At 41.8% G+C, this 27,347-nt stretch overlaps 1 protein-coding gene across 4 annotated transcripts; it reads right to left on the bottom strand.

Moving 5' to 3' along the window:
* Positions 1–86: 86 nt before the first annotated feature.
* On the bottom strand, positions 87–26,996 carry tpra (translocated promoter region a, nuclear basket protein). 4 transcript variants are annotated; one of them, XM_046407720.1, is made up of 55 exons: positions 26,721–26,996; positions 25,855–25,959; positions 25,119–25,183; positions 24,527–24,617; positions 24,113–24,216; positions 23,794–23,958; positions 23,422–23,514; positions 23,082–23,162; positions 22,665–22,752; positions 22,245–22,382; positions 22,041–22,135; positions 21,190–21,387; positions 20,983–21,090; positions 20,612–20,835; positions 19,840–20,003; positions 19,608–19,732; positions 18,808–18,956; positions 18,544–18,706; positions 18,285–18,419; positions 17,874–18,014; positions 17,594–17,783; positions 17,201–17,397; positions 16,743–16,883; positions 15,604–15,720; positions 15,301–15,504; positions 14,961–15,139; positions 14,665–14,812; positions 14,299–14,436; positions 13,331–13,462; positions 13,054–13,184; positions 12,509–12,719; positions 12,259–12,408; positions 11,684–11,755; positions 11,348–11,452; positions 10,943–11,155; positions 10,098–10,136; positions 9,724–9,894; positions 9,047–9,158; positions 8,703–8,896; positions 7,838–7,908; positions 7,452–7,654; positions 7,119–7,298; positions 6,707–6,828; positions 5,282–5,356; positions 3,961–4,197; positions 3,678–3,879; positions 3,389–3,597; positions 3,028–3,099; positions 2,798–2,889; positions 2,321–2,433; positions 2,124–2,222; positions 1,905–2,046; positions 1,657–1,754; positions 728–835; positions 87–466 (listed from the first exon to the last, which is right to left on the bottom strand). In XM_046407720.1, the coding sequence occupies exons 1-55, from the start codon at positions 26,869–26,871 to the stop codon at positions 411–413; spliced, it is 7,506 nt and encodes a 2,501-aa protein (XP_046263676.1). In that variant the 5' UTR covers positions 26,872–26,996; the 3' UTR covers positions 87–410. The 4 variants fall into 4 exon arrangements, with proteins under 4 accessions (XP_046263676.1, XP_046263679.1, XP_046263677.1 ...); XM_046407723.1 differs by having other exon boundaries at positions 1,905–2,016; XM_046407721.1 differs by having other exon boundaries at positions 6,707–6,825.
* Positions 26,997–27,347: the final 351 nt, after the last annotated feature.

Genomic DNA, 27,347 nt, shown 5'->3' with positions numbered 1-27,347 from the left:
TCTCTATCCACTCAAACCCACTACACTCCCACACTGATTATGAAAAAAAAGAAAAAGAAAAAGAAAAGAAACCATGATATCACTGCTATCATTCTATCATTATTCGACTTTATTATTAAAACAAGTGTAATAACAACCCAAACACAGAGTGGAATAAAGATACTAACAAAATTACAAAACAACTAAAAGCTGACTGGATTTGACAATCAATGTGTATATCAGACAAAGGACCAGAAACATAACAAATCTCTCCCTGTAATAGTGCGATTATAGATTTTGATCAGACAGGATATTTACTGACATACTGAGTGTCTCAACATTCTGCTAGAAACAATGTGTGGAACTAAGTGTCATCTTGTTATTTCCTCGTTGGGTGAGATGACTGAGAAATGCCACCCGTGACATTATAATTAGGCGAAGCCCCCTCTGCCCACGGCTCCTCCCCTTCCTGCTCGGGAGAAAGTTCCTGAAAACAAACAAGCAGTTAAAGACAGACAACATTCATTTGATTATTCCCGTAATTTCTATATCCATGTGTATGCTGCTCTCTGCTCACTGCACTTCAATAAACAGCTTCATCATTACCCTTTGAGCGACTCGAGTTTATTCTTTGTGCGGGTACAGTATCAGTGATTATCAAGCAGAAGCTAAGAACCCTGCAATGTGCTACATCACCTTTACTGAGACGGTAACGGCTCAGGCCTCCAGGACTGTTCACATGTCTTACCTCTGCGGCTAAGTAGGGTCCCCCTGCCTCCTCTGGTTCCTCTGCTTGACAGGCTGCCGATCAGAGGCTGACTAGTCACTGTGCGCCGCTGAAGAGCGCTGCTGGTGTCTGTCAATAAAACCGGTGATGAACAGAGAGACCAGGTATTAGACTTTCAGTGACAGAGCAAAAGTTTCTTCCCTCCTCGGTGAACATGTATTGCAAATTCCTCTCACCAGCTTCCAGTATCTCTCTGATCATTTTGTATACAACACATATGAACACACAGAATATTTTCGGGAAAATCCCTTCACACCTGAAGGGCTTGAGGTAACGACAGATGAAGCAAGCGGCTGGTGAGACGAGTCAGGCAAAACAGGAATAAGTAACTTTTATGTAAGAGTCTGCTGCTTCTAAAGAATTATCCGACCACATGGATGTTGCTCCGTGGATGTTGTAACTTACAGTGTATTTCTCCTCTGTACTGTGAACTGAGCATGTATCCAGAATAGGACTGAAATGCATCTATATAATCAAAATTCAATCTCATTTTGGCAGCTGCATAATGATGATATGTAACTAAACTAAAGGGTCTTTAGCAGGTGAACCGAGAGGTCTGTGCCAACGTGTTTCTGTTGATATATTACTGGGCTATTGGTCTGACAAAACAATTTCAAAATATCACTTTGAGCTTTTTTCACTTTTCTGACAGTTTTATGGACAATTGGTTGAAATATGGACATATTTCAATAAAAACCTCAAATTCATGAAAACGACAAACTGAAAGCTTGTATTATTGTATGTGAAAGCCAACATGTTAAAAAGGTAAAAGTGACACAGCACTGTCATTACACTCACTGAAGTTTGAGAAAAGAAAACTCTGGCTTGGATTTATCGTGAAAATCATGCTATCAGGGTTTAAATTATGGTCAGGCGAGTGTATAAATTACCAGGGTCTTGGCTGGTAGATGGCAGTGATCCATCATCACTTTGCTGTCCTGATGACTCCATGTCTGTTTGGCTCTCCAAAGAGGACTCCATACCAGGACTGGAAAACATAAACACGGTTAGATTAAGCTTCCTCATAGAACCTGTTTAGAACCTTGGAATCTGTTTCTCTAATATCAAATCACAGATTCAGCTGCCTTCAATCACGACATTTCTGTCAGTCTCACTGATTTATGTAAAGACACCTCACCCCTCTCCTTCCTGCTCCATGAAGACTTCGTCGCCATCATCTGCAGCAGAAGTCATAGTAGTGGAGGCGGTTACCATGGGAACCGACTGGGATGCCATGTTGTCACCACTGTCTGAGGGTAAAGACTCTGTGAAGACCGTGACTGACAGAGTGCAAGAGTAAGGGACAGTAAACACAGTATATTCATCAATGTGCAGAGCATGAGTGTGTGTGTCCTACCTGGTGCAGCCACTTGTAAAGGTGTGGTGGGGACACTCCTTCCTCCTCCGTCTTCATCATGAGCAGCCAGGAACAGGGGAGACTCATACATCCCCAGACCTACACACACACAGCAGCAGTAGTAAGACAGACAGGAATCCCCGACAAAAATTTGTGAACATCTAACTGTTTAATTAATTCAGGTGTGTGTGTGTTACCTCCTTGAGAGGCCAACTGTCCCAGGTCAGAGTGTGAGGCTGACGTCGGAGGCAGCAGGTCCTCTGGAGGTCCAAACCTAAACCTGGTGGACAGACCTGCTACCTGAGGAGAACTGAGGACATGAAAGACAGACATGTGAGTTACAGTTTTCACTGACTTCTTCTGAATCTTCTTCTTCTTATAAAATTGATTAATAAGCATCAGTAATGTGTACAATGTCCACCTGGGCAAATAACAGAACAGCCAGAACAGTCTGGTAAGCTCGTAAAATTACTTCATTTTAACGTGAGGCAATCTTAAAAGCCAAGAAAAGACAACTCTCATGTCATATCACAATATAAAGATATCTAGTCTCATTTCACAATATCAATACGATATTAATATACAAGCCAGCCCTGGTTTACCCAATAATCTTTGTGTGTGTGTGTGTGTGTGTGTGTGTGTGTGTGTGTGAGGCTGTGTGGTGCAGATCTTACTGTATCGCCTCAGCAAAGCCATCAGTGCGGTGTGGGACTACCAGAGTGGGAGTACTGGGAACCATTCTGTCATCGTCATCAAAGAAATGTTGCTGCACAACACACAAACACACTGTCTCACAACAGATGCAGATCAATATCACATCGCCTTGTACACACACAGTATGACCTGCCACATATGCCGTATATATAGATACATTAACATAATGTAATCATTATGTATCTCTTACCATGCTGCCTATTCCAGGGGTTAGTTGGGGTCCTCGTCCTACGGATGGTCTGCGCAGCTGAGAGGGCTGTCTCTGATTAACAAACACACAGCATCACTGGCAGAGCCTTTTACAGCTTAGTCATGAAATCATTTACCATGCAGGACATAACCAAGGCATTGATCTATATGCAAAAGCACTGTCCTTCAAACAACTTGGCTGGTGTTTCTGATGGGCGGGCTGACTGATTGCCTGCTAGGATGTTTGGACAGAATCCTGATCATATCTTGTCAGTGAAGCTAAAGCCAACATTAGCACAAAGATGATGTTATCTCTTCATTCAGTCTGATCAACCTGTGTGTGTGTGTGTTTGTGTGTGTACCTGTGTGTGCGGGGGTCCCAGCTCCGGAGCTGTAGGTTGGATGTAGAGCCGCGGTGGGAGTGGGTGTGGGGGCCTACGTGGGTGGGGCAGGCGGGGTGTGAGGGAGGAGAGGGAGGATGGGGAGGGTGCAGAGGAGGACGGGGTCGGGGCAAGGTGGATGGGATCTCTGGGGGGGTCGCACTCTGACGTGGCACCACTGCTGGCTTCACCTGGAAGAGAGTGAGTCACATTAACGTGATGCCAACATGAGGACCAGTAAAACCAATCAGAGACCACTGTGGGTTCTCACTGCTGTGTGACGCCTCAGAGGGACGCTGGGAATCTGAAGAGGCTCCACACACGTTCTCCTCAGAGCTGGGGGCTTCCGATGGCTCCTCTTCCCCTCCCTCTTCTTCTGCACCCCTGCTCGCTTCATTACTCTCCTCTCCTCCCCTCATTCCGCTGTCACCAGCATCATCCTCATCTTCATCATCCTCCTCTTCCTCCTTATACTGAGACATACACAGAGAGTTTGGTTATTTGCTGCAGATGACAAATCAAAGCTGAAAGTATAGTGAGAAACAAAACAGCACCTCCTCATCTTCTTCCTCCTCCTCCTCCTCCTCTTCCTCCTCTTCACCTTCCTCCTGCTTCTCTGCCCCATCTTTGCTCTCACGGCTGTCACTGTCCGTCTCGATCACAATGACGTCCCGAACTATAGCAGGGCCCTGAGCGGACATCTGATCACAGGGGACAGACTGAGAGACGCCTTCATCCTCGATGTCTTCATCATCTTCAGCTAAGACAGGGAAACTCTCCTCTGGAAGCTCCTACACCCCAAAATCAAATATTTTAATAACCATCATCAGTATAATTCACTTTCAAACAAAAACAACCATTTCTGTGGTAGTGGAGAGGATTTACAGCCATCATGCACAACGACTAACATCTCATCTCGAGCTGCCATGACCGGACGATTAATCAATTAATTCACATTTCAAAGCAAACGTCAAACATTTGCTGGTTCCAGCATCTTAAATGTCACGATATGCTGTTTTCCTTTGTCATTTATTGGAGTCTTTGGGTTTTGGACTGTTGGTTGGACAGAATAAGCAATTTGAAGCTGTCACTTTGGAAATTTGGAACTTTCACTTTTTAATTGACATTCTATAGATAAAACAAGTAGTGTGAAAATAATACTCAGATTAATCGATAATAAAAATAATCCATAGTGGCAGCCACAGTCTGATCTGCAACTAACAACCATTGTGACTTTAGTTTAAAGGGGAGACTGGAAATGCTGTCAGATCTTACATATGAACCAAAGGATTTCATTTGTTATCCAGTGTATTAATATGTGTACTATATGGACAAAAGTATTGAGACATGTTTGAATTCAGGCTGTTGTTCAGGGGTTGGACTCAGTCCCTGACTTCCACTGAAGGGAAATCTTAATGCTTCAGCATACCAAGACATTTTGGACAATGCTATGCTTCCAACTCTGTGGCAACAGTTTGGGGAAGGACCTTTTCTATTCCAGCACAACTGTGCCGCAGTGCACAAAGCAAAGTCCATAAAGACATGGTTGGATAAGTTTGGCATGGAAGAACTCGACTGGCCCACACAGAGTCCTGACCTCAACCCCATCCAACACCTTTGGGATGGAATAGAGATTGTGAGCCAGGCCTTTTTGTCCAACATCAGTGTCTGACCTCACCAATGCTCTCTTTCATGAATGGGCAAAAATTCCCACAGAAACACTGCAAAATCTTGTGGAAAACCTTCCCAGAAGAGTGGAAGCTGTTTTAGCAACTCCTCTCAATTCTGTCCCAATACTTTTGTCTAGATAACATAGCTTTCAAATGACAAAAATTTTTTGAATCCCCTGCAAAGTTGCTTTCACTGGCAACTGACCTGACTGTCATCAGGTGAATCCTGTTGTTCTCCCTCATCCCTGAGCTCTCCTTCAATGTCTTCGTCTCCTTCCATCTGAAACACGACGACACATTACACTGTTGTAATAGCACAGTTAATAATGCATGAATGTAAAGACACAGACAAAAGAAAAAAAAACAGATCATGGCAAAAAACAAAAACAAGTTGGTAGAAAAAAAACAAAATAAAAACAATCGCTTCCTGAGTGCCAAGTTTTTGAATCTTGGCTTTCTTTGTCAGGTAACACAAACCTGCACATTCTAATTCTAAGTGTTAATCTACTTTCATCCTGATATTTCAGAGCCAAATGTTGGATTTATGTGCAATCGAAAGGCTTAGAGGAAGTTCAGGCAGAGATACTTAAGGATTTAGGCTTTGATTTGTAGTTCAGCTTCAGATTTTTCCCCATCACCACCATCACAATACAAATATGTTATAACTTGTATATGTCCGGCCAACAGCCCAAAACAAACTCGTAATCATGATCCATAGTCTAAACTGCAACCTTTTTTTAATTTTGAAATGCCTTGTAGATTCTAGCCAGACTTGAAATAACCTAAGCATTTCTCCATTAGCACCATTAAAACACAATATTACATTCAAGATAGTTCTTTTTTTTTGGCAGAACCTCCTCATCATTGTTTATAACTCGTGCTATCATTTTTACAATATATCACCTGATGAAGAGCCACATGAAGTAATTTGTCCAGTCACCATAGCCATGTAGTTGGCTGCATCACTCTTTTGTTTTGTTCATGTAGTGTGGATAAACCAGTCAATGAGATTATGATGAAATGTGGAAACAGGAAGTAGATTTTGGATGCCCCAAAGATTGAGCACGGTCTAAAATCCACACCCCTATTTGGTGCAGAGCTGTTTAATAGGCCGTGACGTACAGGTATTACAGGCGACTCTGCGCAGGAGTAAGTGGCACGCCATACTTCTTGCCTTGCTTTCAATCAAGTTTACTCCACTTCATGCTCTCTCACAGCGGTAAACATGGCGTTTGCTCTGGCTGGCTGCTCCAATCGCCATGAAAAACACTTTCAGCATTTTTACAAATTCTGAATTCTGTACTTTAGAAGACAGAATAGGAGCAATAATCTGGAAATGCAAACATTATCCCACACTCTCTTACTCACTTTTTACATACTAATGCAGAACGGGAAATAACTAAAATCAAGTTCTGTACTTTTCCATACTCTGCTTTACCAGATTTATCTGTCCCATTATCCAACCCCTGAACCTCTTTGGGACAGCAACAAAAAATAAGATAAATCTAGTACATGTAAAACACACTAAGCATGTGCGATCTCAGTATCCCATGGAGAGGATACACAGAGAATTAAAGGGTCGCCAGTGATGAAGATGACGCTTATGTGTCTCTGGCTTTTTCATGCTTACCTGCAGTGCTATTGATGGTTTTAGTCTGAGTTTCTTAGTGATCGGAGGTGTGTGTGAACTCTCTGGTCTGCTCTCCTCCTCTTCCTCCCCCTCCTCCTCCTCTCTGCCTCGCTTTGAACCTGCTTTAATCATGCCAAACACACAAAGGACAACACCAGGATATCAGTTAACAAAATTTAAACGGTCTCGTACTGCCTGACTGCCTTGTGAAAAAGGGACAGCGTTTGTCTGGGATGAGCACCTTCACAATCACAGCTATCGGTGCTCTCCCAAGGAGGGTATTCAGCATGTGGGGGATACACCACAGACCAATTTATGTTTTAACCATTTAAAATTGTGAAGGCATGTCTCTTGTTTCTTTGCTGTGGATGTGTTTTATGGTCATCTGGAAAGTTGCTGGGCTGTTGCTCACCGGCTCCAATCAGAGAGGAGGATGTAGATGGCCGCTCTGCCTCCATACTGGGGCCTGCATCTTGATTTGCTGCCTGCTGCTGTGTGGGCTGGACAAATGCTGTAGCCTGGCTTATTGATGTGGGTGTGTTCACCAGACTGGAGCTAGTAGAGTGTACAGGGGCTCCTGCAGTCATCAGCACTGCAGACAGAAACATGACATCACGCTGTGGTACATCAAACAGGCATAATTTAACTATCAGCTACTATCAGCTATACAGTATACTCAACCTCTTGAAAATTAATGCTTTACTTCGGTCTGCTTTTATGTTTAGGTTTATGTTTAATCTCTCACCCTCTTGGCTGTCAGTTTGTGTGGTTGGCATGACAGTGGCGGTAGGCGTCGGGATGGGGACAGTTGCTGGGGTAACCATAGGCCGGATGCTGGCACGGGGTGTTGCCTTGCTACCGGAGGAGGGGCTTGGCTTGTTGCTAGGAGATGAAGTACTTGGGGTAGGGCGGATGTTGGCAGTGGGAGGGTCAGACAGGCTGGAGTTGCTAGGGAAACCATAAGTTATTACAGGTTTTATGCATACAGATTTCATGTGCAGTTAGTTTTTTGTGTTTGTGAACAACTTAGTTTGCACTTTTAGAACTCAGGATCAGTCCATCCTAATTCTCAAAAATGTACATTTCAGTGTTTGTGGTGTCTGTGTATGTATGTTTGTTTTCATTAGTTACCTTCCCCTGTCTTGGGGAGTATTCTTCAAGGATATCTGTCTCTGCTCTGCAGATCTGGCCTGATCACCCATCTAAGGACAGATACAAGTTTGTGCAATAAGATGTCAGAAAAACAAAAACAACAACAACACAGAGGGCTATTAGATTTAGACAGCTTAGTTACAACATTTTAAGAAACAAAAAGTGTAACATCTTGAGGAAAAAATGTCATAATTTCTCAACAAAGTGGTTCTATTTTTAGAGGAAAAATTCTGGGGAATAAAATCATAAGTTTTCAATTAAATGAAGCTTTGATATTTTGCAGAAAAAAGGGGATAATCTTAAAAAAGATGCCAGTATTTCTAAGAGCAATGAGTAACAACATTATAGCATAGTAGCACACAGGCAGGTCCTGGCTGCCTTTCATTATCATTTTCTTTAAGCACACTGAGCTTTAATCATTCTCAGTTGCCAGGACTCTGCTGTTCCTGCTACATATAATTATTGACGCATTCATCACATAGCTGGTTTTATTTTCATTTTTATAACATCAAATCTCTGAGATAGTAAAGGTGAAACCTATAACTTATGTTAAAACTTGATTCTTGAAATCTGAGTTTTTTTCTTGTAAATTTCCAACTTTCTCCATGAAATGTTTTGACTTTAAACAATCTTGGACAGCACCCCCTCACCCCTCTAGATGTGACTCTAGTACTTCGTAGTACAATTCAAATAAAACATCACGTTTTGAGAGAAGATCAAATTAAATTCTGTCCTTGAAGGTTCCATATGATTACAGAAGGAAAGAAGTGTTGTTGTTGTTGTGTTGTTGAGAAAGTCTCACAGCGTGGACCTTCATGTCAACGAGCCAGCACGATGCATGTACCTTAGCTCCGCTCTGGTCCTGCGGTTCCTCTCTGGGGTCAGAGTGTGCTTGTGTCTCTCTCAGTTCTCTCAGCTCTCTGTCCAAGCGAAGAAGTCGTCCTTCATACTGAGACTTCAGGGCATTCATTCTCACCTCCAGTTCCTCCTTACTCTGTTTCAGCTCTTCTATCTCCTGAGTAAGCTGCTCCTTGGCGCCTACAGGTTAAGGTTCAAGTTACAAATTCAATACGCTCTTCAAAACCAAAATAAAACAAAAAAAAACAGAGCAGGTTCTTTCATTTAGTTGTACTCTGTCAACATATCTTCAATTTGGCTTCTGTGTGCTTAAGTACTTGTGGAACTTACTGTTTAGTTGGTTGATTTTGGTCTTGGCTCCCATGAAGACCTTCTTGGTCTTTTCCTCTTTCTCAGCCATCTGCTGCCTGAGCTGCTCCTCTCTGTTCTTTCCCTCAGACAGCTTAAGCAAAAACAACACAGCACTATGACTGCTGCTCCCCGAGTGGTGAATGACATTATTAAGACACTCAATTGCAAAAAAAAAAAAAAAAAACCCACTGTGCAGCTGTTTGTATTAAACCGCCAGGATTTTGATACAGCCCACCATGTCGCACAGGTGAAAGGTGGTGAAACATTAAACACACTGTCTTTGTACTGTTTTTCATTGAAAATATGTCAAGAAATTTTAGGAAATTAAGACATTCTGTTTTAGTTACGTTTCACTCAGCGTCCCAATGTTTTTGGTACCAAGGTTGTAACAATGGTTTAATGCTGCACTCTTGGCTGGGTATCACTTGAAAAAGATTTTAAGCTCAACAGCTCTGCTTTAATAAGGAAGAATAAAATAAATGAACCTGCTGCCACTTTAGACAGAGACTGTGTAAACATCTTAAACTATAGAAAACTTCCATTCAGTTCATGCAAGTTAGTATGAGCCAAAATAAAGCCATTAATGTATGGGTGTTAACAGAGAAATGCAAATAAAAACAATGTAAAAAAAAATTCAGGAAAGGATTAGGAAATACCTCTTGCCGGAGTCTTGCTAGTTCCTCTTGTTGTGCCTGGTTAGCATCACTGGCCTGGATGGACTGAGAACTCGTGTTGGCCTGTGTGGCTTGGCTAGCCTCAATAGCCTTGTTAGCTTCAGTTAGCTGCTCCTGTAGACGCTTGATGTCTGCCTCACGCTCTCCAGCCAACTAAGGATCAATTAAAAAAAAAAGCAAGCATGAAGCAGGTAACGTGCACAAGAATATGCGAAGGAGGTATGCGAAAATGGAGAAATAAAAATATTCATGACACTTGTACATCAGTCTATGAATGCATTCCACGACTCAATGTTACTTGCGCATGCAGTGCAATTTCTAGTTTAAAAATAAGTCAGCAGAAAGCTTTTTCCAACCTTCTGCAGGCTGTCCAGTTGGCCTTGAAGCTCAGTCACCTGACAGGATGTAAGCACAGACACAGTAATTCATTTACATACTGGGGGGAAAACAGAAAAAGAAAAATCACTGGTTTAATACAGCAAACTTCTGAAAAAGCCAGAAATGGACAGAGGATATGTAAAGAAACTGCACAGTTTGACTGGGCTTTCACTAAGCAAGCTTCCTCGCAGAGCTGTTACTGCAATTATTATTCTGTTAATGTACTTGAACATTTCAAAGTGCATATAGGACACCACAACGGTCCTGTGGGTATCACCTTTGTTATTTGGCTGACTTTGAACAGAGGCTTTCACTCAGGGAAGAGGTGTTGCTGGATGGATGAGCAGTTTAACCTTACACCTTATTTACCTTACCTTATTAAATTGTGCTCAAATTTGACTGTTTGCTGAGACTGTTTTCTTACTTTTAGATTAGTCAACTAGTCTAAGTTTGAACTGCCTGTTTAAATGTCCGGGAAGGTTGTTAGGAACATCCCTACTCAACGGTAATGCAAATGTCATTTATTGTACTCGGAAAAATCTTGCATAAAAACTGTTAGATGTGTTTGATTTATAAATAAATTTATGGCAAGGGCATTTACATTGGCAATTACAGCTCAGTAAATGACATTCTTCATAGATGAGCGGCATACTAGCAGATGCTACACTTCATTTGAGTAACTGCTGCATGCTGTCGAAACATTAAAAACCTGAAACAATGTCTGGATTCAGTATCTCAGTGTATATATGTGTTATAAATATATGCATAAATATAGTCAAGCACTAAAAAAAGATACACAGTAAAGAGAAAGAAGATTGCTCACCTTGCTCTCTGCTTGGCTGAGAGCAGTCTTGAGGTTGGTGACTTCCTGGTTGTGGCTCTGCTGACTGCTTTGGTGGGTCTGCTGTAGCTCTTTCTGATTAGCGAGGTTCTGCTGAAGAGCCTCTTTAGCCTGCTGGAGCTCCCTCTGGATCTGCTGAATCTGGTTCTGACGGGCCTGAGCTTGAGACTGTACTGATTTTAATTGGTTCTGCGCCTTTAAATTAGAAAGGAGGACATAATTAACCAGATCATGTGGGTATGTTGTCAGATGTGGGCTGAATTGCTTTACTTCTTTTGGTTTTGGGGTTATCAATATTACAACCGGATCAAATGTCAACTACATAAACAACAAACATGTTTGTATATTCAAAAGATGTCATCATCATTTGTTGCTGTGTTCTTTTACCTGCTGAGTGAGGGACTTTGCTTGCTGAAGCTCTTTCTGACTCTGGGTCAGCTGGTTCTGATTTTGTTGCAGCTGAGTTTGGGTCTGAGAAAGCTGGGATTGGACCTATAAAAACAAAAGAGTTGACAATCAATCAAAGTCAGTTCCTCATTGCAGGATTCTACATGTAGAGCTAAAATAACTTAATGTACTTCCCTCCTCTGCCTGGTGAAACCTTCCATTTTTCTGTCATTAGCAGCAATTAACATACAAAGAAAACATTGTATCTGCAGCGTCCTGGTTAGATCAAATACAGACATAACTGCAGTTTACATTTACTTGAATGTACTACAGTACCTCCTGGAACTTTTCCTTGGTCTGTTGGTTTTCCTTCTGGGCCTCCTCCAGCTCTTTTTGGGACTTCTGGACCTGGTTAGGGGGGAAAAAAAAAATCTAGCGACAGTTTCCAACAGCATGTTTTCTTACATGATACTCTAATTTGGTTTTGCATTATTGTACGCCTTTTAGTGCCTTTTCTGATGACTGAAGAGAGCTGCAGTAACGGCCTGGTAAAGCATCTCAAAGGAGAGAACTCAATATTTGGTCATGTCCATGGTTTCCAGACTTCAGGCACTTCAGGATTTTGTGTGTGTATGTGTGTGTGTGTGTGTGTGTGTATATATATATATGTATATACACATATATACATACACAAAATGCAGCAAAAGAACAAACACAAAAGTGTCTCTTAGTAGGGTAGTCTTACATAATAGATTTCATTGTAGTGATTATGTTTCTCACTGATACACCTGGCAGTAAAACAGTCAATTGTTCACAGTTGCTACTTAGCTCAGATAGTATGGAGAAGGTGAAAAATTATTTAAAAAAGTTAATATTGGTCATATAAAGGTCTAAAATATCTTCCTGCTCACCTCCTCCTGTTTGGTCTTCACCTCCTCTTTCAGTGTGTTCAGCTCCTCTCTGGCCTTGTTGAGCTCCTCCTGGGCTTTGGTCAGCTCGTGCTGCACCTCTTCACTTGAACTTGCCTCACTTCCTGCTTTACCAGCTGTTTCCTCAACCAGCTGGAACACACACGAGTGACTCTTTGAATTTCCATCCATACAAAGCTAGTTTTCCACTGCACCGTTTAACATCACTCCATTACACAAACTGCAGTCCCACCTTGTCATGCTGGGCTTTGAGCTCCTCATATTGAGACTTGTAGCGTCTACCAATCTTCTTGACCTGAGTGATGGTCTTGTTTTTCTCCTGGATGTCATTGATTTTGGTTTCCATGTCTTTCTTCAGAGTGTCTCTCTCAGATGTCAGACTGGCCACAGAGTCTCTGAGGGCTTGCAGCTGAGACTGAGCTGAGTTACTGCTGGCACTGGATCTGATGCACACACACAACAAAATCTGTTAGCATATGCTGAGGGATACATCAGTCTGTCACTGAGCACAATAGCTGTTGGAGGGTCTACTCCGGTTGTTTCAACTCTCAAACTACAAAGGTCAGGTACAAAGCACAAGACAGAGATGAAACCTAAACAGATATCTATTATTCTATCATAAAAGTCAGTTTCTGGATTCAGTTAATACATTTTTTATTAGTTGTGTGCTTTTTTTTTGGTTAAAATCCTGGGTACTTCCGTGTTTTGGCAGTCTATGCATTATGTATTTCAGCCTGATGGTGTTCATGGTGTATACTGTCTCAGTGTGTGTTCTACCTTGCCAGCTCAGTCTTCAGCTTGGCTGTCTCTTCAACTAGCTGTGCGATGCGCCTCTGCTGGGCTTCTCTCTCAGTGGCAATTTTCTGTCTCTCCTCAACATCGCCGTCTTTCTGTTGGCTAATCAGTTGCTGAAGAGGGATAGTCAGACCAGTGTAAGTCAAACTCATACACTGACGGTAGAAATTAGTTACTGTATTACAAAAAGAAATACAGTGACAAAACAGCAGACTGTACTGCGTAATGCAGCGTGTAAGAACTGTGCCATAGACATTACCTGTATTTTAGCTTTCAAACGTTTGACGTCTTCTTCCAGTATCCTCTTATCAGCCTGCAACGAGCAATTTTTCTCTGAAAGCTGAGACAAAGACTGATGTAGTGGATTGATGTCTGACTGGAGCTTCGTAACCTGACAGAGGAAGAAAGAAACGGCGTTATTAAGTAAAGGTGTAAAAGATTATCTCTCAGATGCAACACAATGATGAACTTCCTCTTGCATAAAAACACTGCTCTGGAGGAGTTTGGGCATCAGACAAACATTCATTCTATCACTGTATTCAAAGTGGGGCTGCATTAGAGCAGTAAACTGCAGCTATCAACTAACTGCATCAGTGATTTGTACAACCAGACCAATATATCTAATCTGGTAAGATATCTATACTGGCCTCACAAATATACTGGTATCCGAAAAAGCTTGGGGTTATTCACAATTAATAGTTTACAGTTTCACTGCACTGATGTCACTTCGGACAAAAAAAGTCTATTGATAAACTGGAAAACATCCTGCCCTCTTTATAAATCTTTGTCATCCAATATACAGATATCAGAATTTTTTTTACTTTTTTACTTAATATCAGTATTGCCCCACAAATCATCAGTCGGGCTCTACGATTTTGAGATTCAGACAGGCACTGATGAAATAAGGTTATCCAATTAGTGCATCACAGGAGGCATGGTGTTCCTCAAAAGTTCTCAAAGCTAGCACAGAGTTAGCACAAGTCTGAAGGTTGTGCTGCAAACTAGCAGAACAGCTTAATATAGGTTAGATTGTAGATTTGCCTTTCAAATGTACTATGGGGACAGTTTCACAACCTGTGATGAAATTTTAGCCTGAGAGGGTCAGCTCATACTCTGCTCTTATCATAGATACAAACATTGTAAAAAAAAAAACAACAAAAAAACAAAAACAACACAGCTTACAGCAAAAGGAGATACAAACTGTGACATGCAAAACTTGAACCTCACTTTAGCCTGAGCCTGCTGCAGGTCTTGTTCCAGGTTGTCTTGGTCTACTTTCAGCATCCTGTTGGTTTCTTGGAGAGCACTGATAGTGTCTATCTTCTTCAGCTGTTCCTCTTGTTGGGCCAGAGTCTTCAGTGTGACCTGAGCCACGGAAAGCCAGACAGACACACACAATATTAACACACCATTTTATCTTGTTCAACTTTTATTCTTTTTCTCAGCAAGCACTGCTCATTTTTCAGAGTCATAACTAACTGCCCTGCTGACGACAATGCCCTTGTCACATTTTAGATAACACGAGTGGCCACCATCCCTAAAGTTTTCTGTGAATCACCTTCTGCCTCTGGTTTCCATAACTTTATTTCGTACCTGCACTTTCTCCCTTGCAGCGTTCAGAGCTTCCTGTAGCTCCTTCACTTCTCTGTCTTGGTGTTGCACTCGCTGTTTGTGGCGAAGGGCTTCTTCCTCGGACGCCTCACATCGAGCCACAGCGATCTCTTTCTCACGCCGTACAAACCTACAGTGGTTTGTACGGCACACACACTTCAAACTCAATCCAAATGAGTTTACACTAAGATAGTTTTAATGTGTTAACATTCTCAAATCCCTTCTCACAAGTATGAATGCAAAAACACACACAGCCTGCCTTGGTGTTGCAGTGTTACCTGAGTATTTCTAGTATCTGTTCAGTGGTCTTCCCTTCCTCGCTGAACGACAGGTCAAGCTGCGGCTGCTGCTGTTGCACCTGACGACTCCTGGAGGCCATCTCATCCATCTGTTGGTGAAGGAGCGCATTCTGCTTCTCCAGCTCTGCACAGTGACGACTCTTGTTGGACAGATCCTCCTGATGGAGAGTCAAATTGTTACGACCAATCAGAACATTTACCGAAAGCAATGTATCTGCAGATAGCCCCTTAAAACACAGTCATTTTAAGAACAATTTTCTTGTAGTAAGTTGTGTGAAAGGACCCAGGGATGCTTAGTGTCTCAGTTTAGTCATCCTACCTTCTGCTGTCTCTCCACTGTGTTCCAGGCTGCAGTTTTCTCCTGCAGGAGGGACGTGGTCTTGTTTAGTTGCTCCTCTAACTCCCTCTTCTGTGCTGCTTCTTGCTGGGATTTCTTCTTCAGCTCCTGCAGGGCCTCCACATCAGCAGCATGAAGCATTAGCTCCCGTTCATACTTCGCTTGCGCCTCTGCGGCTAACTTTGTCTGAGAGGAAGACAAGAGCGGAAACAGTTGAGTTAACACAGCTTTCAGATTCACGTCGAGTGTGTTGTACGGAGTGTGTGTGTGTGTGTGTAAATGTACCTGCAACAGGCTGTCCTGCATGGCCTTCTGCTCCAGTGCAACAGCAGCAGCAGCTCTCTCCAGCGCCTCCTGCTGCTCTGCCTGGCTGGTCTTCAAATTGCGGTGCAGCTCACACAGCTAGACAAGACAGCAGGAAACACAACTGAAGACACTTGCATGTTGGCATTTTACAGGCTGAAAAGTCACACGCAACTGAAATTGCTAGCCAAGACTGTCCAGGACAACTAATCGTGATATAGTTTGCAGACTAATTTATTAGTTGATTTTGCTGAGGTGTAGGTCAACCCGTTTTTCCTGTTTATTTATTCCTTTACAGATGAATGAAGTCATTCTAAAGAACAGTATTATGTTATTTATACATTCTGGGCATTTCTGACCATCCAAAGCAACCAAATTTACTATATTAAATGAGAGAAAATGGACAAATCCTCTCATTTGAGAGACCATCAATGCTGGATGGTTGACAAATTTCCTTGATAAATAACAAACAATGAACTTTCTTTTCAATGAATCTACTTATCAGCCAGCACTAATGAAAGATCTTTTAAAATATATAGCTCAATGGGATGCCACTGTGTCTTAAAAGTCAGGACACTGAGCATGGAAAGTCCCAATTACTGACTAATTGTCTACAAAACTACTGATTTTTGTTTTTTACTGATATTTGAGCCTGATACCAATTTCTGTATTTGGGATTTTAAAAAAAATAAAAAAATAATCACATAATCATATACTGGTCAATAGTATTTTTGAGCTGAGCTTAAACCATGAAGTTCTGTAGAGCTGAGTGGAGCTGCAGTTTTTACATGATGAATGACTCTTAACACTGTTTTCACATTATCATTTCATACATATATTCTCAATATATCTATATCAATAATAATCTCAATTTAGCCGCTTTAAGTTATTTTCTGTCTGTTGATTATATTCTGTTTCCCTCTGCAGATAAAATGTGAATGGAAACTCTAGTGCACAAACTGAGGAGACAGAAACTAAAATAAGTCATATAAACAGCCAAGGAACAGCCAGTGTGATATTTTGGGGCGGCTATTTCGTCTAGTCAGTTATTTCATAGACACTTGCACCAAGGAAACATTTCCACAAAGGTTCACCAGTATAAATTCGTGCAACAGGCTTACTTGTTTTTCCACTGCATCTAGAGCCTTTCTCCCTTCTTCCTGCTCCTGCTGCTTCATTTTCTCCACCTCTAAAATCCTCTTCTCCAGCTGCTTTTGCATCTCCTCGGATTCCTTCAGCCGGATCTCCAGAGGGGAGCGAGACTAAAGGATGGAGGAGGGTCAGGTCACGTGTGTGGACAGGTGTGTAAGTGTAGTAGCCAGAATAAAGCGATTGAGAAGAAACATAAGATGAAAGAGAAAAGCAGAGTAGCTTACAGAAACCTTGAGAGGCAAGTGTTGTTTTTATGGATATAAGAATGGCAACACTTTTTTCCTCCTCTGCCAAATATTTTTAACTTGTTTTCAAAGATGGAAGGGAAAAAAAAAAAACAACTAATACCAAAATTGTTTTCTCACTTGCCTCTCAGGGCTTCCATAGTCTGCTGGTGCATTACAAAGAAAACAAAAGAGCTGTATACCTCCTTTTCTTTCTTCAGGCTGTCTTCCAGAGTCAGTACCACAGCCCTGTACTGCTCCACACTAACATTAGCATTCTTTAGCTGCTCTGTTAGTTCACCGTTTTGTTCCTCAGCAGTACGCAGGAGACCTTTCACCTCTACGAGCTCCTGCTCTGATTGGCTAGGCTGCTGGGAAGCTGCTGGCAGCGGAGAGCGAACTGAGAGCAACCAGAGACACAGGAAACAGTTACAAACAACAGCTGTTTAGCATCAGTATTAGAGCCTGAATTTTTCAGAAGGTCTGATCTATTGTTGAGCACTTCAAAAGATGAATGATGATTTTTGCAGCTCCTTTTATTGCACACATACTACAGATACAGTTTTAGTTTTTCTCTTCTGAGTACAGCTGTTTACCTCTAAGTGGCGCTCTGAGGCTTGCAGCTCGGGTAACTGGGGTGGTCGTAACAACCTCGGAAGATGAAGTGGAAGCTAGCTGGGTTTTTAGAGCTGCCACCTGTTGTTCAGAGGTGCGTAACAACTCCCTGGTCTTCTGCTGCAAAGTGTTCTGGGTCTCCAGCTGTTTCTTAGCTTCTAGTAACTGAGCCTGGCAAAGCGAGGAAGGTTACAGAACTCCAACAACATTTTTTGAAGCATATAGAGGAGAATACACGTGCATTAAAAGTATTCCACATACGTCCATGCTGCGGCCAAGGCTGTGTCTCTGTGCTACTTCCTGGTCCAGCCTAGTCTTCATTGAAGCCAGTTCTGCCTCCAGATGCTCTATCTTGTTGTTCAGCCGCTGGCGAGTGTCTGTGTCTGTGCGCTCCATAGTCAGCTACATCAATGTGAAAGAGGAGCATGAGAACGGGAGGCATCATGAGGAGAAAAAAGGATTTTAAAGTGCAATAATGACAAAGAAAAGCCATTTCATCTTTGATTGTGGTCATGTTTAGATGTAAGGATCAACAGTATGTAGTTCTCTCACTTCCTATGATCTTACCAAAAGACAAAACACACTTGCTTATTGCATAGATTAAAGAAAAACAACAGGCATGTGTTTCAGTCATTCAAAGGAGAACAGAAACACTTTTGCATGATGTGGTACCTGTATTGTCTTGAGGTTGGTGAGCAGCAGGTTCTGGTTACGTTGCTCAGCCAGCATGGCCTCCTTCTCTCGACTGAATCGACTCTCTGCTTGTCTTAACATGTCTCTCTCTTTAGTCAAGTTCTCTACACGCACCTGCAGACACATCGCAAAATTAAATCATAGTAGTGAGCAATAGTTTGCAAGCAGTATTCAGAGATAAATAACGTAGACACGATGTCACAGCTCAGCTCATATTAAAGCTTCTCTTCTTCCTCACCTCTTCAAGCGCCAGTTTCTCATTGGCTTGTCGCAGGTCCTGGCTCATTGTGTGGATGACGTGCTCATAGCGCTGGGCCGCTGCAGCCATTTTCTGGCTCCTGTCCTGTAGGGCAGAGATCTCTCTGCGGTAAGCTGATACAGTCTCCTGGAGCATCTCGTACCTGACATGCATAGAGACACACAGAGCAAACACATGCTGTTTAAAAATGATCTCCAAGAACTGAAATATGAGGCGGCAGCAGCAGCACTGGACCTAACAGACCTCTTGTCGCTGAACTCTAGCTGAGAGGTGAGCTTGGCGTGGCTGGAACGGAGCTCTGTCAGCTGCTTCTGGAGCTTGTCGTTTGTTTCGTTCAACATCCTGTCATTCTCTGCCTTCTCCTTCTTGTAGAGGGTAAAGGCATCATTCAGCTGGAAAGGCAAGACATGCATACATCCACTCAGAACAGCTCCTGAAATTGAAGATTTCTTTTCTTTTTGGCCCACATTTCATATGAAGAACAATATGTACCGCCTTGCTGTTGTGTGCCACACACACCGGTCAAGTTGTAGTTTACATTCATGTCTGTCCGCACTCACATGGTTTATGTAGTGACTGACTGAGAGTTTTGGATGTGTGGATGCTTCACACACATGTTCAACCTGGCAGCACAGAAGAGCTCTAAAGTGAGCACAGTTTCTAGGTGGTTTCCCAAGATTAGTGTCACCAATTAAGCATCTGACCAAATGTGAAATATGGTCACAATGCACCCTTCTGTTCCTGAGTTGGATGATGAACAGAAAACACTATGAGGTCACACTGAAAATGACATGTGACTTTATAAAATGCCATCACTTAATCATTTTATCCTATTAGGTATTTCTCTGAAACTGTCATATTATGTATGAATTATTGAGTTACGGACAAAAATGTGTCTTGTGAGGTTACTGTGATCTTTGACCAAAGTAAATTAAAATCAGTTCATCCTCGACACCAAGAGGATGTTTGTGTCAAATCCGAGTAAACAGAGGTGGAAGCATATCAGTGCAGATTTAAGTGTGTGCGTATGTGTTTGTATGTACCTGTTTTAAAGCAGCTTTAGCCTGAGCAGCCTGCGCTGACTCAGCAGCAGCAGCTCTCTGAGGAGTAGAGCGAGTAGCTGGGATTGAGGGCCTGACAGGTGCGGGGTGCAATGAAGAATCTGGACCTGCAGACACACATGAAAACTTGACCTCATTCTGTGAACAGCATTACATCCACTGCTCAAAACAAATTCTCCCTAAAAGCCCTTAAGCGTTGGTGTTTTGGCGTCACCTTGAGGCGGCAGGCTGAATCCCGTGCTCTGTGTCAGCAGGACCTTGTACATGTCTCGCTGTCTGGCGCTGGAGTCAGCCAGCTGTTTCTGTTGGTTCCTCTGCTCTCTCAGCTGCTCCAACTCCTTCTGAAGCTTATCCACACTGGCCTCCAACTCTGACACACTAGAGGGAACCAGAGAGATTGAGCTAATGTTTCCATCTCATATAGCTTCACTCCGAGTCAACACTCTGTTAAAGGACTGAAGGTAAACCGCTGCAATCTACTTTCATGCAAATAGATGGAAATAAGAGTGTCGTTATCAGGACAAATAATCAGATTTACCTAAATAACCAAATGTTACTTTTTTTTTCTTTGAACATCAGTTCTAATAGGTTGAACTATTTAATTACAATATGAACAGTTAAAGATTCTGGGCTGGTGGCTGATTTGGTGGTTGAACTTATGGCAAGAGGTCACCAATGACTGTAGCTAATGTCAGTCAAGTCTGTATTAGGTTAGATCAGTCACAGATTTATCACATCTGTAATTTGACTGATTTTATTTGTGTGATGTATGTTGTATAAATAACCTCACTTATTTATTTAATTTTCAATTCAATTTAGATTGTAAACCAACAACAACCAACCAATAAATAAAAATATTCCTAAAAAAAAAAACAAAAACAAAAACAAAATAAAGATTCTACAGGTTCTACATCATTTGAACGTGGCTTTGGGCCAAAGTGCCAGCCACTGGCAGAGTCAGTCATTTGTCAGTAAGCCTTTATTACCGTGCTGATGTTATGTTGCTCTGCTGTCTGTCTTTCTCCTCCTCCAACTCCCTCAGCCTTCCCAGCAGGCTTTGGTTCTGCCTCTGTAGCTCCTCCACGCTGCGGAAGCACAGCTGGCGTGGGCTGGTGACCTCAGAGGTGCTTGAAATGTTGGCAGAGCTGCCATCGTCCTTGGTCACTCGATTACCTCGGGTTTCCTCCAGCTCCACCAGAAGAGCACAGAGCTAGAGACAAATGAGTGAATGAGTGTGTTGGATCATGAAGCCATAGATTCTGCTAGAGATGTTGAACAATCACATTCACAGACTCAAAAACAAATCAGAAGAGACCAATTTAACTGCATCACTTGAAAGCATGTCTTATGTGTGTACCTGTGTAGATGTATCCTCTAGTTGTCTCTCTGTCCTCAGTTTTTCTCTCTCCAAGCTTTCACAGCGCTGCTTGGCCTCTTCTTTCTCTTTCTGTAAATTGTAGATCTCCTAATGACAGAAAGCAAACAAAATACACGTTAAACTTCATATGTTCTGTTGTGTGAGTCAATCTGATTAACACAGAAGGAATGTGAGGGTGTCCCGGACCGTTCGAGCCTGTTCCAGCTTGTTGCACAGGGAGGCCATGGACCTCTGCATGCTTTCGTACTCCTCCCTCTGACGTTTGAGGACAGGAGCCTTGGACTCGACCTCCTGGACGATCTCATCCAGCACTCTGCTCACTCTCCTGGTCTCCTGCTTCTCGAGCTGAAGCTGTGTCTGACACTCGGCGTACGCATTATACAGCTGATATAGGGAGAGAGGATGAAGAATTCATACTTACTGCAGCACACGCACAAACTCGTAGTGTGTCAGGTAGACTAGTTACTTCATTACAGACATATAAAGGTAGCAGAAAGCCAAGTTCTACACACTCCAGTGGACATTATTGGTGGTTTTCATGTTTAAGGCTGAAAAAAATGCATGAATACCAGTAGCTCTCTTGTATGCATCTCAAATATTGCAACATGTCAGTTAAAATCACAGTTAGTTATTCATGGTTAGTAATTACATAAATGAAGTGTATGATGATGATTTGATAAATTTAGTGTAAACAGTTCGAGGATTAATACTGTTGACGGTCTGATCGGGATCGTGATTGGTCACAGCAATGAGACATTGATTCTGTTTGAACTTCTCGCCACAGCACTGCTGCGTTTTTGTTTTTTTTTTGACAACCCCTGCGGTCCACACTACGATAGCCTGGACACTGTACTCACCCTCAAAATGACTGGGACGCTCTGTGTAAAAGACACCGTTCATTGCACGTATATAACGGTTGGATTACTTAACAGGCTACTATGCATATAATTGGCACACAACGTCATGGTCAGAAACGTGCTCATCCTCATATGAGTTTAAGCATGTCGCACAGCTGTGGTATGTCCCATTACACTCACATCAAAGAACTTCATGCCAGGCTTGACGATGGCAGCGATGGCAGCTGCTGATGGACACATGGAGTCCAACTGCTCTTCAGTCAGAGGCGGCACACCTGGACAAGAACGCACACATTTGAATAAAGGTCAGGTCTGTGCAGACATACATAAACACAAACATCAAGTACGAATGATATAAAGTATCCTCTGTGCATGTGTTCTTACAGCAGTGTTTGGCAGCAGCCTTCACTGTGGCATTTTCCAGCTCTTTTTCCATTTTCTTGATCTTTTCGCGAAGCTCTGCCTCAAACCGGGTCTTTAGTTCCTCTCCCTCCGACACCTTCTTTTCTAGAGCCTTGTTGGCTGCGAACACAGTGACATCACACACAGAGGTCGTCGTTAATACTTTACTGATTCACAGTGGGGTTCGTCCATCCCTGTCCTGTTTGATATATTAAGAGTACAATTGTGAGCAGTGCTCAGTGCAAGCAACGGTCATTTAGAAATGTTTTGTTCCAAAGTGAGAAAAATCTGGACTAAATGGTAAGAAGCAACCACCTCCTCATCTTATGACATGCATGTACATTTAGCGCCTGCGCAACACTTTTCTGAAAGGCTGGAAAAAAGAAAAATCAGGAGTGATACCTTCTCCAGTGTCTTTAACCAGCTTGCTGAGCTCTTCCACTGCTCTGCTCAGTTCTTGGTTCTTGTTCTCCATGTCTGTTGCTGCCCCCTACAGGGAGAATACAGACATCACAAACTGACTGAATAATAGAAATATTATATAATATTTGCCTGCAAAGTATAAAGTAGCAGAAAATGGAAATACTCAAGTAAAGTACAAGTACTTCATAACTGTACTTTATAGTGCTTGAGTAAACTGTATTTAGTTACATTCCCTCACTAGTTTTGCCTCTCATGAAATTGAGGCCAGTAATTTCACTGTGATCTTGCTGATAAACAGATAAAAGACAAGTAATAATTTAGATGTAAAGTAGTATTATTTTTAAACATTTCGTCAATATACTGCTTATATCCCCTGTGCCTTGCAGTGATTCTCACCTTATACAGTGAAGACAGCTTGACATGAGCGTTGAGCTCATTGCGGTATTTCTCCTCCATGGCACTCTGCTCGTCTTTAGCCTGGATGGACATGAGGCCACATAAACACTCTTGATGATTAGCTAAGACACCAGAGCAGTCAACAGTCCCTGCTTTGAGGAGCTGGGGGTCTTTACAGGGGTGAGAGGACCCTTAGCTGTCTTACACAGCTGACTACAACCATAGTGTTCAAAAGCAGTCATACAGAATGGAAATCAAATGAGAGGCAAATACCTGAATCTTCAAATTTGCCTGTCCATGAAACTCCTATGTGAAGACAACACTGCTGTGTCTATATTACCTGTTTCAGTTTGTTGTTGAGGTCTTCAGCTCTTTTATTCTGACTTTCACTGGTTTCCTTCAGAGAAGCGAGCTGACTTTCCAGTCTGGTCACCTGTTGAAAAGTTATTCCAAAAGGCATCAGATTTTCCTGTCATCTCCCTGACTGGTTCTAACAAATAACAGTCCTCTCTGGTTTTCCTGTGACTTCCCAGCAGGTTTTATTCTTGCAAAGGTCAATTACATTTAGGAATACAGATCAGCAAGACTCAGCAAGACCAGCTCCATAAGCTGGTCTTGCTGAGTCAACAGGGATACCACTGACAGACTTTTGTACACACTGCACACTGTGCTCAGTCTAGTAATTTTAACGTGTATCTTGTCTGTGTGTTACCAGCTCCTTGCTGTTCTTCAAGCTGCCCTGAAGCTCCAGTATCTCTTTGCCTTTCTCTCTGTTGGTGCTCAACAGTTCTTCAGTTTTGGCCTTCAGTTCTGCAGTTAACCACTCGATTTTGTTCTCCAGTAACTCCTTTTCCTGCTCCATGCGCTTTTCGCGGTGCTACAACATACAAACACAGGACATACGATCACAAAGAGTTCAGAAAATCACATTCAGTGGTGAACTGAGAATTTACTATAATAATAATAAACTGCAGCTTCCAAATGTGCTTTAACTTTGAGCTGTGGTGGTTTAAGAGAAATCTGATGGGCACCTGCACAGAAGCCTCAGATGACTGTATATCATCCAGTTTTAACTGCAGCTCCATCTTGACTTTGCTGGTCTCGGTCAGCTTCTCATTCAGGCGCTTCACATCCTCTGTGAACAAAAAAAACAAACAAAAAAAACCAAAAACACACACACAAACTTAAAATGACACCAAACTGTATCTCAATGTCTGAGAATCAAGGGTGTGGCATGCTGCACAGATTGTAAAGGCCCTTGGGGCAAATTTGTGATATTGGGTTGTATAAATTAAAACTGTATTGACATGAAAAACAGAAGAGTACTATAAACAACTGTCTAAAGAGAAAAACATGCACATTTATAGAAGCAAACAGTATTTAGATATTGTGTAATCAGTTTATGTCTTTAGATTGGTTCTGTGTAAGCATATCTGACATCTTACCAGTAAGGTTTTCCACCTCCTGCGTTCTCTTCTCTAGCAACCGTGCCAGCTCTCTCTTCTCTGCCTCAATCTCATACTTGGCCTTGGTTTGCTGTAGCCACAGCCCCAAACACACAAACACACACACACAGATTACAGACCGTACTTGAAGTATAATGTGATGTAATTCCACAGGTGTGTTCATACAAAATAAAAGGTCTAATTTTGTTTTCAAACGCTAAAAGCTCAGATTATGCTTGACGCTTAGCTTAGTGGTCGGAGAAACTGCTCCACACATTCTACATTTCAGATTTGAACGACAACAAACGAGTGATGATGTGAGAAAAACATATCCATGAAATCTGCTTCTCACTTAGATAAGAATCATACATGACAGATTAATGCAATTACATTTCTTACTTTCAACACAATATGGATCAAAACTGAGTGCACTTCACTTTCACCATTTACAATTTTACTATTATTTTATCAAGGGAAAAATAATGAACTATCCTTTATTTTTTTATACTTGGGTTGAGTATTCTAAAAGTAGCATATTCCAAACAAAAACAGAACATTAGCTCTACATCGTGAGGTGCATGGGAATGTTTACCTGCTGTGGCGGTTTCTCTTCAGAGGTCTCTCCCTCTATTCCCTTCAGAGCGCTCAGCTCTTCATCTGCACAGAGAGAAGAATTAAGACGCTGCTCATAGGAGACCCAGAGAGAAAACAGGACAATGCATTAGTCCTTGATTTTAAAATTAATCTTTAATGATTCCACATGTTTTAAAGCTAAAGCTTACAAAACCATCTCTGCACAGTGTGGTAACAGTTTAAAGTTACAGCACACCGGCTTTGAAATGAAATGACTATGAGATTAAAATAATGACTTTAAGTTTTGCATCTGGCACTCAGCTTTAAAAAGACATGTCTATATTGTAAGCTAAATGGACCTCATCATTGATGTATTATTGGTGAGTATTATTTTGCAACTATACATTAACATGGAAGATGTAACTGTTAACTGTATTTAACAGAACAAACAGTAAACTATCGGCCTTGTTCTCAAATAACACGCAGCATGAGGACCCCTGACACTGCATACGAACAGGCTCAAATGACTGTATCCAAGACCTTTTAATGCTTCAATGGTCTGCATTGTAACAGCACCTTTATATAATTAGAAGAACTGTTCCCAGAACCCATGAGAGCACTGTGGCCATTTTAAGCAAACAACACAGCATAGAAGATCATTTAAGAAACAACTAAAAATCACACTTTGGGGAACTTGAACTTGAAGCTTGAATGGTATGGAAATGTGTGTTAATACTATGATGGTGAAAACTCACTGAGTTTTTTATTTTCCTCTTTGAGTGTCTGCAGGTCTCTGGTGGCAGACAGGATCTGTTCCTGACTCTCCGCCAGTCTTTTGTCAATGTCAAAGTACTGCTGTTCTGTAAGGGCAGAAAACATTCAACAGAAATACATGAGTGTGCAGCTCACATTTCATACAGCTCAATAAACACCGAGTGCCAGTAGTTTAACAGTATGCTATATGCTGAAAAACTGCAACACATTTTATAAGCTGCAGATACTCAGCTTTATGCAGACATTGATCTAATGTGTGTCCCTGTTAAATATTTCATACACATCCAGATCTCATTACGAGTAGCAGCAATTTAACATTAATGACCATCATATTGTAATGAAGATATTTCGCAATGTAACTGAACTATAATTATATATTAAAAAAAAACAAAAACAGGAAGGATTCATGGGAATCATGTTTTTTTAAAATCAGAATGAATCCAAAATTCATAATTGTGAATTCAAGTGAGCCGCATTCAAGTAAAGCTTTGTGGAAAAAAAACGTCATGCCAAACTTCATTGAATTGACAGTAAGGCAAAAGCAAATATATAAACACAGCAGACCTTTACTCATATTTGGGAATTGTTCTTTAATTCGGCATTAATTTTACACACCTCACTACTAATTTCAGAAGTAAAAGGTTATGTTTAAAAAGAGTTGGGATAATTGTCTTCCGCCAAATTTAGCCTTAACGTGACACAGTAGCTAAAGTTAGCGGCCGCTGTGACCACGGTGGAACAGGTACGACATTGCTTTTTGGCCCATATTTCCTTCGTACACTGCTGTTCGACATGGGTTTTATATCTAACAAACCTAATTAATTTCTAATGGGTTGAAGCTACCTACCACTGTCTGCTTTGAACCGCTCATGCTGCGTCTTGAGCGCCTCGTTAGCATTCTGCAGCTCCGTTACAAATTTCTCGAGCTTGTTCTGGGCGCCTTTCGGGAGTTTATTCAACTCCGTCCGCTCCAGAATCTGCAGCAGGACAGCCGCCATCTCCACCTATCCCCTAATAAAATAATAGTAAACAGACTCCAAACTCTGCTAAGATGATTTCGTACTACATGCCGTTGTTCACAAACCCGATGAGAACTTGTCAAGAAAGTGACAAAGTACTTTCATACAAAAGACGTTGTATCCTTTCTAAACTTTCAAAATAAAGCAATCATTTACGAGTTAGATCCAACAGCGAGGTGAGAAACAATCGCCTACTATTGCTCGGTTGCCATCAGTGAATTTGCACTGATTGAATTCAGAACTGCTGTTTTTGTTGTAAAACATAATTTGGCAGGGCTATGACTAAACCGAGCCAGTTTAGTTCCTCCACCGACAGCACTGCAAATATTTCTTGTTGCACTGAAATGCTAACCGTTACGATAATTTTATCCTTAACTCTAACACTTAACTCTGACTTAAATATATTCGTCATTGTCATCGTCACGTACAAAGTAAGTAATGCCTTGTATGTAAAG

The sequence above is a fragment of the Scatophagus argus genome, chromosome 13 (assembly GCF_020382885.2).
Source record: "Scatophagus argus isolate fScaArg1 chromosome 13, fScaArg1.pri, whole genome shotgun sequence".
NCBI classification, from domain to species: Eukaryota; Metazoa; Chordata; class Actinopteri; family Scatophagidae; genus Scatophagus; species Scatophagus argus.
This window is presented reverse-complemented; position numbering and strand designations above follow the sequence as displayed.

Excerpts from the sequence above, each read along its gene's own strand:
- tpra (XM_046407720.1), bottom strand. The coding sequence starts at position 26,871 with ATGGCGGCTGTCCTGCTGCAGATTCTGGAGCGGACGGAGTTGAATAAA. Across the intron at positions 21,388-22,040 it reads CTGGCATGAAGTTCTTTGAT|CTGTATAATGCGTACGCCGA; the intron begins GTGAGTGTAATG and ends TCCCTATATCAG. Across the intron at positions 9,895-10,097 it reads AACTGGACAGCCTGCAGAAG|TTGGCTGGAGAGCGTGAGGC; the intron begins GTTGGAAAAAGC and ends ATTGATCCTTAG.